The sequence below is a fragment of the Myxine glutinosa genome, chromosome 4 (genome assembly GCF_964187855.1).
Source record: "Myxine glutinosa chromosome 4, kmMyxGlut1.1, whole genome shotgun sequence".
Taxonomy (NCBI): domain Eukaryota; kingdom Metazoa; phylum Chordata; class Myxini; order Myxiniformes; family Myxinidae; genus Myxine; species Myxine glutinosa.
This window is the reverse complement of record NC_136264.1, coordinates 62,983,510-62,999,176: the sequence shown is the minus strand read 5'-3', so window position 1 is coordinate 62,999,176 and position 15,667 is coordinate 62,983,510. Positions and strand designations below refer to the sequence as shown.

General features: G+C 44.4%; 1 protein-coding gene across 9 annotated transcripts in view; it reads right to left on the bottom strand.

Moving 5' to 3' along the window:
- The window catches only part of LOC137424696 (uncharacterized), a 161,786-nt gene that overhangs the window by 121,795 nt on the left and 24,324 nt on the right, over positions 1-15,667 (bottom strand). For all 9 annotated transcript variants that reach the window (XM_068112424.2, XM_068112426.2, XM_078775803.1 and 6 more), the window contains one exon: positions 5,585-5,689. In XM_068112424.2, coding sequence (XP_067968525.1) covers positions 5,585-5,689 — 105 coding nt within the window. The remainder of the gene's footprint in view (positions 1-5,584; positions 5,690-15,667) is intronic.

Below are 15,667 nucleotides of genomic sequence, written 5' to 3'. Positions count from 1 at the left end.
AGGTTGAATGTTTTTTTTTCAAGAAAGAACCCCTCAGCACATACATAGGGGAGGGGTAGGTGCAGACTGGAAGTTTGGGACGATTACACCTCACCACCACGAAATTCAAAACACCTCACCACCACGTAATTTAAAACACCTCACAGCTATAAAACACGAAATAAAAACACCTCACCACCACGAAATTCAAAACACCTCACAGCCACAAAATTAGAAACACCTCACCACCACATCATTTAGAAACACCTCACCACCACGTAATTCAAAACAGCTCACCACCAAGTAATTCAAAATACCTCACCACAACGTAATTCAAAACACCTCACCACAACGTAATTCAAAACACCTCACCACCACGTAATTCAAAACACCTCACCACCAAGTAATTCAAAACACCTCACCACCAAGTAATTCAAAACACCTCACCCCAACGTAATTCAAAACACCTCACCACCAAGTAATTCAAAACACCTCACCACCACGTAATTCAAAACACCTCACCACCAAGTAATTCAAAACACCTCACCACCACGTAATTCAAAGCACCTCATCACCAACTAATTCAAAACACCTCACCACCACATAATTATAAATACCTCAACATCACGTGATTTAAAAACACCTCACCACCACGTCATTTGAAAACACTTCACCACCACATCATTCAAAACCACCACCACGTTATTAAAAACACTTCACAACCACGGAAACAAAAGTTTGAGGGAGTCGTTAAGTGACAACACAGACACTGCCCAGATGTGTAGATATATAGATAAATGACTGTACCCGAGTTGCCGTTATGTCATGATTTACACCAATCATAATTCAAACCATCATAATGCACAAATGTATTTTCGTGATTCGTGATGTTACATTTTATGAACAATTGAAGTTGAAAACTTAAGCAGGAAAAAAAAAATTTCACCAAACAAATTCCCCAAAAAATAATTGTAAAAATTGGAACATTTTTCAAAACAAATACCCTTAGGACATACCGACGGGAGAGATATGTGTATACCAGAAGTTTGGTACAATTTCACAAACGTTTGAGAGAGTAGTTCAGTGACAAGACAACACAGACACTGCACAGATATATATATATATAGATTTTAAATTAGATTAACATTATGTTAAATTAGATATAGATGCAATTATAAATTATATAAGGATTAAATTAAATTAAATATACATTATTTTCATGGAATGCATGCAGGTTCAATTATTTCAAGGCTAAGTTGAGTAAAATGATCAGATCCTAACATACTTAGTTTTGGAAATGGTTTTATTATACTTTAATCTACTACCGGTGTGTACCCCGGTTTAGAATAGGTACACCGTATCCCTGCGTGTCATAAGAGGCGACTAAAAGGGTTGGCGTCAGGAAGGGCATCCGGCCATAAAAACGTTGCCTCAAAAAGAGAACCATGACAATTACAACTAGATATGGGCAGGGTACAGCCCGAAGTACCCCGTGGGGGACCCCACTCCCTCTCGTCAAAAATCAAGGTGGGGAACCCGATCAAAGCAAGGGTGGAAATCACTACATTTATGACGACGAAAAGTCTGATGCCCAACGTGGAGATCGGTTTCTGAGGTTTGGGACATGGAATGTAGGGACAATGACAGGGAGATCAGGAGAAGTGGTGGAAGTATTGGTCAGAAGAAGAGTGGACATATGTTGTGTGCAGGAGACAAGATGGAAGGGAAGTCGTGTGAGAATGGTGAAGGGTAGGCAGGGACAGAAATACAAGATTGTGTGGCAAGGGTGCCCAGAAGGCATGAATGGTGTTGGTGTCCTGTTTTCTGAGGAGTTTGTAGACAGTGTGGTGAGAGTGACGAGAGTGAGTGAAAGGTTGATGATGGTGAAAATGATGATTGGAAAGCTCTTGATGAACGTCATCTCGGGATATGCTCTGCAGGTTGGACGGAGCGATGAAGAGGACAAGTTCTGGTGTGCAATAAAGAAGCTGATGGAAAACGTGAAAGATAAGGAAGTTGTTGTGGTAGGAGAAGACCTAAATGGACATATGGGAAGAGGTATGGACGGTTTTGAGGGAGTTCATGGGGGTTACGGATATGGTGTGAGAAATGGAGAAGGTGAAAGGATTTTGGAGTTTGCTGATGGAGCTGATTTGTTGATTTGTAATACTCAGTTCCAGAAAGAGGATAATAAGCTTGTTACATACACGTCAGGTGGGTCGACGACAACCGTTGACTACCTGATGGTGCATAGGCGAGATAGTGGGCACCTCCGGGACACATAGGTGAACCCGGGGGAGGAGGCTGTTTCACAGCACCACTTGGTTGTCTGCGACATAAGGTTGAAAGGTGCGAGGAGAGCTCGGCGGGTGAAGTACCAACCGAGAATGAAGGTGTGGAGGTTGAAAGAGGTGACAGTGAGGGAGGCATTAAAAGAGAGGCTGAGTATGGTAGAGGATGATGTGGTTGAGCTTGAAAGCGGTTGGATGTCAATGAAAGATAGTCTGTTGGGAGCTGTTGGTGAGGTATGTGGATGGACAAAAGGACCACCGAGGCACTCGGAAACATGGTGGTGGGATGATGAAGTTGGAAAGAAGATTGACGAGAAGAGGAAGAAGTTCAAGGAGTGGCAGAAGGCGAAGGGTACGGGGACATAAAAGGAAGAGCATGAAAGTTATAAGGCAGCCAAGAAGGCTGCAAAGAAAGAGGTAGAAAAGGCACAGGAGGCATGTAGGAAAGTGTTCGGAGAACGTTTTGATTTGGAAGAGGGTGAGAGAGCGGTATTCACGAATGCAAAGCAGATAGCGAAAGAGAGGTGTGATGTGATGGGGGTGAGTTGCTTGAAGGATGAAGTGGGACAAATCGTTGTGGATCTAGATGGAATTAAAGGAAGATGGAAGAGATATATGGAAATACTGTTGAATGCAGAGAATGAATGGGATGGCAACATCGAGAGTAACCCAGTTTTAGGACCGGCAGAGAAGATAACCGAGAAGGAAGTTGAGGAAGCGATTAAAGCAATGAAGAGTCGAAAAGCGGGAGGGCCGACGGGAGTTGTGGTAGATATGTTGAAGGCAGCGGGAAATTGGGGTGTGAAGAGAATGACAGAGACCTGCAATCTGGTGGTTTAAGAAGGCCGCATTCCAGTGGATTGGGAACTGAGTACCCTCGTCCCTCTATACAAGGGGAAAGGTGACCCTCTGGACTGTGGCTCGTATCGAGCGATAAAGTTATTGGAGCATGGAATGAAGGTATTGGAAAGGGTGTTGGAGAGGAGGATAAGGAAGAAAGTGAAGATTGACGAAATGCAGTTTGGATTTATGCCAGGAAGAGGAACGACAGACGTGCTTTTTATTGTGAGGCAGTTGCAGGAGAAGTACATGGAGAAGAGGAAGAAGTTGTTTCTTGGGTTTGTTGATCTGGAGAAAGCATTCGATAGGGTTCCACGTGAAGTAGTGACATGGGCATTGAGGAAGTTAGGAGTGGAGGAATGGTTGATCAGAGTAGTGATGGCAATGTACAAAAGAGTGCGCACAGCTGTAAGGACGAAGGACGGGAACAGTGGTGAGTTTGAGGTGAAGGTGGGAGTGCATCAGGGTTCGGTACTAAGTCCACTACTATTTGTAGCTGTGATGGAGGTGCTGGCTCGGAATGTAAAGGAGGGTTTATCGTGGGAGTTGTTGTATGCAGATGATCTGGTGTTGATTGCAGAAAGTATGGATGGACTGAAGGAGAAGATGAACAAGTGGAAGGAATGTATGGAGACGAAAGGTCTGAAGGTGAATATCGGAAAAACAAAGGTGATGGCAAGTGGTAAAGCATGTGGTGAGGTGGAAAGAACTGGGAAGTGGCCATGTGCTCTGTGCAGGAAGGGTGTCGGAGTGAACTCAATTAAATGTACAATGTGCGCTGAGTGGGTTCATCAAAAATGTAGTGGTTTGAGAGGGTCATTAACCAGTGTGGCAGCTACATTCAAGTGTAAGGTGTGCACAGCGGGAGCTGCAGATGGCGGAAATGTTGAGTTGGATCTTGGAGACGGCGTGAAGCTGCAAGGTGTGAAAACATTTTGTTACCTAGGAGACATGCTGAATGGAGAAGGTGGATCAGACTCGGCAACACTTGCTAGAGTGAGATGTGCATGGAAGAAGTTTCGGGAACTGAGTGGTGTGCTGACGAGGAGGGGAGTGTCGTTGAAGCTGAAGGGAAAGATGTATGTTGCATGTGTGAGAAGTGTTATGATTTATGGGAGCGAGACATGGGTAATGAACGTAGAGCAGCAACGAAGGCTGGAAAGGGTGGAAATGCGAATGGTTCGGTGGATGTGTGGAGTATCGTTGAGAGAGAGGAAGCCAAATGATGAATTGCGAAAGATGATGGGAATAGAGCCTGTGATGGATGCTGTGAAGAGAAACTGTTTGAGATGGTTTGGTCATGTGTTGAGGAAGGATGAAAGTGACTGGTTGAGAAGAGTGATGGAAATGAATGTGGAAGGAAGTAGAGGACGGGGAAGACCGAGAAAGACTTGGCTAAAGATGGTCGAAGAAGAAATGCGGGCAAGGGGGTTAACAAGGAGAGATGCAGAAAATAGGGCAAGATGGAGAAGATTGTCATGGGGACCGCAAGGCTAACCCCCGCTCTTGCAGGGAAAATGGCCTTTAAAATGCCTGTTGTTGTTTTGTTGTATACTTTAATCTACTATATAAGAGAGCCGTTGGTCTGTCTTTGTGTCTGTTTGTCACCATTTTTCTCAAAAATGGTTGAATGGATCTTCGTAAAACTTTCAGAGGTTCATCAGTGAGTACCTGGCAGTGTTTTAGGTTTAAAAATATTAATTTGAAAAAAAAAAAGTTCGTTTTTTTGGATTAAAAATAATAATAATTTAAAAAAAATTTTTTTTTTTAAATCGCTCGATAGTGCCTAAGCCTTTTTAATTAATGACAGTTATATACAAGTCCATATTCGCATAAATAAATACAAAATCACCAGAAATTTGAACACAAATAAATCAAACAATTCCGGAAGTGTCCGAAGTTGGTAGGAAGGCTTCTTCTTCTTCCCAATCGTCATCACACTTAACTCAGAAACGTGATGAACAGCACATTCACCAGCATATATTCAACGAAAAGGTGATGAACCCCCTTCCACTCCCCCCACTCCCTTCCTCACCCCTCCCTCCCACCCCTCCCTCCCTCCCTCCCACCCCTCCCTCCCTCCTCCCTCCCCCCCCCCCCCCCTCAACTCCCCAGCCCCTGCCCGGCTAGTATGATATATTACGAAGAACCTAAGAGGTACCGAATCAAACTTTATGTTGCATTTTTCTTCAGTTTAAAAAGTGTCACTTTCTTGAATTTACTGTTATAATGCAAAACTATTGGAATTGGTATTCTCATAACATAGGACAATAACATGCAGTTATAAATTATGATATAAACCATGATAAAATATTACCATTTGTCCTCTGTTATCATGGATTACACACAACGAGAACAATAATAAAAGGTTTGGGGGAGGAGAGAGAGGGAAGAGCTAATTTTTATTACATGGTACTCTGGGATGAAATGGCATGCTTAATGCTGCACATCTGCCTCATTTGCCAAATCCTTACCATAGTGGGCCTGAAGAGCTTGGGGCTTGATGAATTGCTGGCAGACACTACATCCAACCAGGTAAAACTCATCTTGTGATGGACAATGACCAAATATATGCATATCTGAGGGAGTATAGGTCAGGAAGTGAGGAAAGAAAAGTTAGAAGGGACAAGGATTGCCAAACAAAATTTAAGCTATTGAAAGGAGAATTTCTCAACAAAACTAACTCATTAGTCGGTAAAAGCAGTTAATTTTTTTTACAAGCATTCAATGAGACAACTGATGCTATTCAGAGGACCAAAGTCACATGCAAACAATTATGCAGTCTACAAAGTTTTTGTGCATAAAATCTGGCAGTTGGTGTACACTTGCTGAACAGCGCACTTTTAGTTGTTTTTGCAGCATATTAAAAGGGCGGGGGGGGGGGGTGGGGGGGGGGGGAGCATTTCAACCTTTTTTGAAAAATGATTCAAAGCACTGTGATATTGATGGGAACTTCTCCCACACCCTTCCTGTTGATGGCACTCTGCGTTTTCCAGTAGAGCATACCTCCAGCAGGCTAAACAGTTTATGTTTTGTATCCCACTGATAGGCCAGATGTGGATCCAGACCTGAACCAAAATCGAATCAATTGTTTTTGTCGCTTAACAAACTCATCCACCTCGTTTTGTCATTATCCGTCCCCAACTTTTTGAAATATCATGCTATGTATCGTTTTTGGCAGGAAGGGTGTCGGAGTGAACTCCATTCAATGTACAATGTGCGCTAAGTGGGTTCATCAAAAATGTAGTGGTCTGAGAGGGTCATTAACCAGTGTGGCAGCTACATTCAAGTGTAAGGTGTGCACAGAGGGACCTGCAGATGGAGGAAATGTTGAGTTGGATCTTGGAGATGGCGTGAAGCTGGAAGGTGTGTCAACATTTTGCTACCTCGGAGACATGCTGAATGGAGAAGGTGGATCAGACACGGCAACGGTTGCTCGAGTGAGATGTGCATGGAAGAAGTTTCGGGAACTGAGTGGCGTGCTGATGAGGAGGGGAGTGTCGTTGAAGCTGAAGGCAAAGGTGTATGCTGCATGTGTGAGAAGTGTTATGATTTATGGGAGCGAGACATGGGTCATGAATGTAGAGCAGCAACGAAGGCTGGAAAGGGTGGAAATTCATTGGAATCTCCCGCGATGAAGCTATCTCTGAGGGCCTTTCACTCACTCACCGCAGGCAGGTAGGTGGTCTTTCTGTCTTCTACCGACTCCTCTCCGGCCTTGCACCCCCAGCTCTCTCTGTGCTCTGTCCCCCAAATATTCCTACAGGTCGCACAAGATCTGCCAGCAACCCTCTGATGGTTAAACTGCCGAAATCTCGGCTCTCTGCTCACCTTCACTCTTTCATTCCTCTTTTCTCCCGCCTCTGGAACAAACTCCCTCACTCCCTTCAATCCCACTCCTCCCTCCAGGTCTTTAAAACAGCTGTTCACCACCATCTCTTATCTTCCCCCATCCAAAACCTTGATCTTTTCTACCCCCGCTAATTCACCCCAGATCCACCTTGTTTGGAATTCCAACTTCTTTCCTGGAAGTCCTGGCAGTGTCCATATGTTTTATACCTCTCCCACCGCCCCCTTCCCACGCCCCCCCCCCCCCCCAAAGCCCTCGCCCTCTCTCAGATCTCTCGATGTCTCCATGTCTCTCGGTCCCTGCTCTCAAATGTTGTGTTTGTGTCCTTCCCCCTCTCTCCCCATCTTGTCTACCGCTCCCTATGTTATATGTTTTATGTGTCGGTTTGTCTTTCTGTGTGATTAATGTTCGCTCTTTCACGAACCTCGACCTTGTATACAAAAAAAAAAAAAAAAAAAAAAAAAAAAATGCGAATGGTTCGGTGGATGTGCGGAGTATCGTTGAGAGAGAGGAAGACAAATGATGAATTGCGAAAGATGATGGGAATAGAGCCTGTGATGGATGCTGTGAAGAGGAACAGGTTGAAATGGTTTGGTCATGTGTTGAGGAAGGATGAAAGTGACTGGTTGAGAAGAGTGATGGAAATGAATGTAGAGGGAAGTAGAGGACGGGGAAGACCGAGAAAAACTTGGCTAAAGATGGTGGAAGAAGAAATGCGGGCAAGGGGGTTAACAAGGAGAGATGCAGAAAATAGGGCAATATGGAGAAGATTGTCATGGGGACCGCAAGGCTAACCCCCGCTCTAGCAGGGAAAATGGCCTTAAAATGCATGTTGTATATCGTTTTTGGCCCTATATCTCAATGGTGACGAATGACTTGAAAAATTTAAAATTTCTCGTATTTAGATACGGATTCTGATTTTCACCAAAATCGAATCGATTCATCCTTGTCACACACCCAACCTGTCCACCAAGTTTCGTCCAAATCCTTCCAAAAACTTTTGGAGACATCGTGCTATGTATCGGTTTTAGCCCCATCACTCAATGGTGACGAATCAGTTACAAAATTTAATAATTCTCGTATCCGAATCCATTTTCACATCTTCACCAAAATCGAATTGATTCGTCATTGTCACACACCCACACCTGTCCACTAAGTTTCGTCCGAATCTGCCCATAACTTTTAGAGATATCCTGCTATATGGAAAAACATATCGTTTTCCCCTATATCTCAATGGTGAGGAATCACTTAAAAATTATCAAATCCAGAAGCGGATCTGGATCTTCACTGCCAGGGATTGATGGCCAAATCTCTACAACAATTCCAAAATGTTTCGCTTTTTTATTTCTCAAACAACATGAGGCCAATGTGCTCAGTCCAATCCATATTCATGTCAATAGTCCATAATTGTGTTTAAAATATGGTGTCATTTAAGCCAAGAAAGTCACAATATGAGGGCTTTTCCATTGGAGAGTGCCTCACTCTCATTCTACCCCTTCCCCTACCCCCACCCCTCCACCCCCCACCCCCACTATAAAACACCAATTGTTGAGCATGTAATCTATATACTAGATATATACAGTGCCTATAGAAAGTCGATACCCCCTTTGAAAGTTTTCACCTTTTCTTGCCTTGTAGCCTGGAATTAAATTGCATTCAATCAGACCTTTTCCACCTTTATTTACTCATCGTAACCTACAACTTCCAAGTGAAAAACAAATTATACAAATTGCAGAAAATTAATTTAAACAAGCGTTACGCCTAGGTCTCCCGTCGGTGAAGTGATGCGAGTTGACAAAGTGGAAGACGCAAGGCGGCCATCTTGGATTTTGACGTGGCGACCCAATTTTCAATAGCGTTCTTCCTTATGCCTAGATACACCCACACACCAGATTAGAAGTTGGTACTTCGCTTATTTTTCAAGATATTTCGCTCACAAGGTTCAGACATACATGGAGGCGGCCATCTTGGATTTTGACGTGGCGACCCAATTTCCAATAGCGTTCGTCCTTATGCCTAGATACACCCACACACCAGATTAGAAGTTGGTACTTCGCTTATTTTTCAAGATATTCATCTCACAAGGTTCAGACATACATGGCGGCGGCCATCTTGGATTTTGACGTGGGTTGCACCCACACACCAAATTAGAATTTGGTCCTTCGCTTACGCACGCACGCACGCACGCACGGACGGACGGGAAAACCATAGTCCCCCTTTCGCTCCGCGGTACGAGGGGGGACAAAAATACAAAACTATTCGTCCAAATCTCTCCCCATCTTGTCTCCCACTCCCTTTATTATATGTTTTACGTGTCCATTTATGTTTTTTGTGTTTAATGTGCTAGCTCTTACACGAGCCTCGATCTTGTATACAAAAATAAAATAAAATAAACCAAAACAAAACTGGAATATATTCGTTGGATAAAGTGTCCACCCCCTTTATAATAGTAACTGTAAATTAGCTCAGGTGTAATCAATCACCTTCAAAATCACACACCAAGTAATTATTTAAGGCCTGACCTTAATGAGGCCTATATAGTACGTGACTGCAGCCTACAACATAAAAATACGTATTATACATATATATTATTATATACATATTATACGTTATATACACATATACATATTATACACATATTGTATTTTATTTTAAAAACATTATGCGTTACATGCTGTGCAGTATATTGTGTACACACATATTATGCATGACATATTACGCATATATTAGGCATATTTTACACACACACACACACACACACACACACACACACACACACACACACACACACACACACACACACACAACACACACACACACACACACACACACACAAAGGTGGATACTTTGAGACCTGGGAGGGCTCCATTCCACCTTCTAAGGATAGGATTCATGGGGGTAAAATGATTGGTGTTGGGACAGGGATGACATGATATGGTGGGTTACTACCAACTGGAAGCCGTGCAAAGAGTGAGTGTGAGCTACAGCATCCCGGAAGACAGTTCCACAAATGGGATAAAAGACGAACAGAAGAGTAGAGATGTAACAGTAAGTCCTTTTTGGGGTTTAAACAGGAGGGAGTTAGTGGAAGAAGGGGTGCATCCGAGAGAAGCTGGGAATTATGGAGGGTTGCGAAATCAGAGAGAGAGAGCTGTGAGATCAGAGAGAGACAGAAGAGGGGAGCTGATTTCAAATAAATAAATTAATAAAAAGAGACAGACCGATCTGGGAATTATGGAGGGATGCGAAATCAGAGAGAGAGAGAGCTGTGAGATCAGAGAGAGACAGAAGAGGAGAGCTGATTTCAAATAAATAAATTAATAAAAAGAGACTGACCGATCTGGGATGTGAAGAGCGATGTGAAGCAGGAATGTCACCCATTAGCGGAGAGCATTATTCTGAGCTACGGAAAGTCACTGAAAGCTGTGAATATTTAAGGTGTTTCAAGGAATAACTTGGAACGACAGAGTGATGTTCTCTCTGTGGCTGGCTTTGGAGGTCAGGTGGGTAATATTGTCAGCACAGGAAATGTCATGGCTGATGGTAAGGACTAAAATTTAAAGGGACTGAACTGCCTGGCATTATTGTGGCAAGATATCTCTAGCTTTCTTTGACATGCCTTCAGGTGTAACAGGTTAAGATTGAGACTTGCCAGGTTTGAAAGACATGTTCCATTTATTTGAGCATCATCAAGTCAATTCCAGATCAGCAGAGAGCGACACAGAAGGTGGTCGGGTCTGATGGGATACTGCACTCTATGATGTGGAGTCGAATGCAAAGATGGAAGCCAAGGTTTTCCACCGTATAGTAGAGGTCTTTACGTAAAGGAAAAACAAGACTGATCTAAGATGCTGCTTTGGGGCACCCCAGCCTCCACTGGAAGAGGTGCCCACGAGTGAGGGAGGCCAAAAACCAGGTATGAAAGCAGCCAGCTTGGCAAGCCAAGAAAGATGCCAGACCGCCGTATGATTGTCATATGTCCAGAGAGATGATCCTAACCTCATTTGAAATTTATGGTCTACAATCAGACTGTTTAAAAATAGCAATGGTGGATTTGATGATTTACCGATAATAGCGGGCCAGTTGGTCCATTGAACCAAATTGTCATTGGTCTTCACGGCCTTGCAGCATACCTGCCTGCTGCACTGCTGAGCATTGACGTACCGCCCACGTTCCTCTATATTTTCTCTAAGCCCAGGAACCTAACACCCTTTTTCCCATGGGTCCTTGGTTTTAACTATAGTGGTTTTGAATATCGTGGCATTGTTCAGGAACGTAACTCCCGTGATATTTCACGGTTTACTATATTTGGTCATTTTCTTGATTTCTGCGTTTAATGTATTGGGTACTGACACCTAAATTAGCAATGCTGTCTTTTCTTTTTTTGTACCAAAGTCTGGTATATCTGGTCTTAAGTATATCTAGAGTATATCTTAAGTATTAATTATATCTTAAGTATATATTAAAAGTATATCTGGTCGCAATGCTTTTTTTCTATGTTCACACTCAATGGGATCATCAAGTCGTATGAGTATTACTTCCTTGTTTTCAGTGATCACTCTTGGTTCATGTTTCCATACGTTTTCTGAAATTGAGATATTGAAATTTTGCAGATGTGCCAGTGGATTACTCTACATCAGTTTATCTCAAACGGTGGGTGGTGACTCCAATGAGGGCCGTTAGTGGGATTACATGGGGGTCGCGAGCTGTCTGGGCCCGGTAGTTACACAAGTCCCAGTGATGTTCCCACTGACTTACCGACGTAAACCTGCATTCCAGACCTTTTGTTACTCCTGTCATCAGGGTTGGCACCAATTGGCCCAGCCCAGTTTTCCCCACCTAGGTTAAACCCTCTGCGACCACCCACTCCCTCCCCCCACCCACACACTCATTTGAATAAATCCAGTATTTTCCCAGTAAAGTGGGGTCTTTTTTTCAACCCTTGTAAGGGATATGATAACAATAACAGGGGGTCGCTCCAACCTAATACCAAGACGGGTGGGTCGCCTGATAAATCCGGCTGAGAAACACTGCTCTACATACATTGTTGCACCTCTGTATGTACATGTGAGTGTGTGTGTGTGTGTGTGTGTGTGTGTGTGTGTGTGTGTGTCTGTGTGTGTGTGTGTGTATATGTGTATGTGTGTGTGTGTGTGTGTATGTATGTGTGTGTGTGTGTGTGTGTGTGTGTGTGTGTGTGTGTGTGTGTGTGTGTGTGTGTGTGTGTGTGTGTGTGTGTGTGTGTGTGTGCATGCGTGTGTGTTAGTTATATATGTCCACTGTATGTTAACTGTTTTAATAAAGAAAACTGAAACATCTAGCAGCGACTTCACTCCTCAGTTGAGATAGCCGAGTATCTAGTTGTTGAATAACAATGACAGCCCACACGCAGGTTCTCCAGCTCAAACGTTTAATGGCATCTCCTTCCCCACTCCTCACCACAGGTCATACACGTCACTACCGGTTACGCCTCATCTTTGCCGGGTCATCATGCATTCATTAATATTCACGTAACTCCCAATACCACATCAGTCCAATCAGAAAATGAATGGTCACATCGCATCCAACAGTGTATACCCCGGTTTGGAATAGGTACACCGTATCCCTGCGTGTCGTAAGAGGCGACCAAAAGGGTTGGCGTTGGCGTCAGGATACCATGTACGAAGTTGGTAGCATCTGGCCATAAAACCTTGCCTCAAAAAGGGAACCATGACAATTACAACAACATATGGGCAGGGTACAGCCCGAAGTACCCCGTGGGGGACCCCACTCCCTCTCGTCAAAACTCAAAGTGGGGAACCCGATCGAAGCAAGGGTGGAAATCACTCCATTTATGACGACGAAACGTCTGATGCCCGACGTGGAGATCGGTTTCTGAGGTTTGGGACATGGAATGTAGGAACAATGACAGGGAGATCAGGAGAAGTGGTGGAAGTATTGGTCAGAAGAAGAGTGGACATATGTTGTGTGCTGGAGACGAGATGGAAGGGAAGTGGTGTGAGAATGGTGAAGGGTAGGCAGGGACAAAAATACAAGTTTGTGTGGCAAGGGTGCCCGGAAGGCATGCATGGGTGTTGGTGTCCTGTTTTCTGAGAAGTTTGTAGACAGTGTGGTGAGTGTGACGAGAGTGAGTGAAAGGTTGATGATGGTGAAAATGACGATTGGAAAGCTCTTGGTGAACGTCATCTCGGGATATGCTATGCAGGTTGGTCGGAGCGATGAAGAGAAGGACAAGTTCTGATGTGCAATAAGGAAGCTGATGGAAAACGTGAAAGATGAGGAAGTTGTTGTGGTAGGAGGAGACCTAAATGGACATGTGGGAAGGAGTGCAGACGGTTTTGAGGGAGTTCATGGGGGTTATGGATATGGTGTGAGGAATGGAGAAGGTGAAGGGATTTTGGAGTTTGCTGATGTAGCTGGTTTGTTGATTTGTAATACTCAGTTCCAGAAAGAGGATAATAAGCTTGTTACATACACGTCAGGTGGGTCGACGACAACTGTTGACTACCTGATGGTGTGTAGGCGAGATAGGGGGCACCTCCGGGACACAAAGGTGATCCCGGGGGAGGAGGCTGTTTCACAGCACCACTTGGTTGTCTGCGACATAAGGGTGAAAGGTGCGAGGAGAGCTCGGCGGGTGAAGTACCAACCGAGAATGAAGGTGTGGAGGCTGAAAGAGGTGACAGTAAGGGAGGCATTAAAAGAGAGGCTGAGTATAATAGAGGATGATGTGGTCGAGCTTGAAAGTGGTTGGATGTCAATGAAAGATAGCCTGTTGGGAGCCGTTGGTGAGGTATATGGATGGACAAAAGGACCACCGAGGCACACGGAAACATGGTGGTGGGATGATGAAGTTGGAAAGAGGATTGACGAGAAGAGGAAGAAGTTCAAGGAGTGGCAGAAGGCGAAGGGTACGGGGGCAGAAGAGACAGGGCATGAAAGTTATAAGGCAGCCAAGAAGGCTGCAAATAAAGAGGTAGCAAAGGCGCAGGAGGCATGGAGGAAAATGTTCGGAGAACGCTTGGATTCGGAAGAGGGTCAGAGAGTGGTATTCAGGATTGCAAAGCAGATAGTGAAAGGGAGGTGTGATGTGATGGGGGTGAGTTGCTTGAAGGATGAAGTGGGACAAATCGTTGTGGACCCAGAAGGAATTAAAGGAAGATGGAAGAGATATATGGAAATGCTGTTGAATACAGAGAATGAATGGGATGGCAACATAGAGAGTAACCCAGTTTTAGGACCGGCAGAGAAGATAACTGAGAAAGAATTTGAGGAAGCGATAAAAGCAATGAAGAGTAGAAAAGCGGTAGGGCCGACGGGAGTTGTGGGAGATATGTTGAAGGCAGCAGGAAGTTGGGGTATGAAGAGAATGACAGAGATCTGTAATCTGGTGGTGAAAGAAGGCCGCATTCCAGTGGATTGGGAACCGAGTACCCTCGTCCCTCTATACAAGGGGAAAGGTGACCCTCTGGACTGTGGCTCGTATTGAGCGATACAGTTATTGGAACATGGAATGAAGGTATTGGAAAGGGTGTTGGAGAGGAGGATAAGGAAGAAGGTGAAGATCGACGAAATGCAGTTTGGATTTATGCCAGGAAGAGGAACGACAGACGCGCTTTTTATTGTGAGGCAGTTGCAGGAGAAGTACATGGAGAAGAGGAAGTAGTTGTTTCTTGGGTTTGTTGATCTGGAGAAAGCATTCGATAGGGTTCCACGCAATGTAGTGACATGGGCATTGAGGAAGTTAGGAGTGGAGGAATGGTTGATCAGAGTAGTGATGGCAATGTACGAGAGAGCGTGCACAGCTGTAATGACGAAGGACGGGAACAGTGGTGAGTTTGAGATGAAGGTGGGAGTGCATCAGGGGTCAGTACTAAGACCACTACTATTTCTAGCTGTGATGGAGGTTCTGACTCGGAATGTAAAGGAGGGTTTACCGTGGGAGTTGTTGTATGCAGATGATCTGATGTTGATTGCGGAAAGTATGGATGGACTGAAGGAAAAGATGAACAAGTGGAAGGAATGTATGGAGACAAAAGGTCTGAAGGTGAATATCGGAAAAACAAAGGTGATGGCAAGTGGTAAAGCATGTGGTGAGGTGGAAAGAACTAGGAAGTGGCCGTGTGCTGTGTGCAGGAACGGTGTTGGAGTGAACTCCATTCAATGTACAATGTGCGCAGAGTGGGTTCATTAAAAATGTAGTGGTCTGATTGGGTCATTAACCAGTGTGGCAGCTACATTCAAGTGTAAAGTGTGCACAGAGGGAGCTGCAGATGGAGGAAATGTTGAGTTGGATCTTGGAGACGGTGTGAAGCTAGAAGGTGTGAAAACATTTTGCTACCTAGGAGACATGCTGAATGGAGAAGGTGGATCAGACTCGGCAACGGTTGCTGGAGTGAGATGTGCATGGAAGAAGTTTTGGGGACTGAGTGGCGTGCTGACGAGGAGGGTAGTGTCGTTGAAGCTGAAAGGAAAGGTGCATGCTGCATGTGTGAGATGTGTTATGATTTATGGGAGTGAGACATGGGTAATGAACGTAGAGCAGCAACAAAGGCTGGAAAGGGTGGAAATGCGAATGGTTCGGTGGATGTGCGAAGTATCGTTGAGAGAGAGGAAGACAAATGATGAATTGCGAAAGATGATGGGAATAGAGCCTGTGATTGATGCTGTGAAGAGGAACAGGTTGAGATGGTTTGGTCATGTGTTG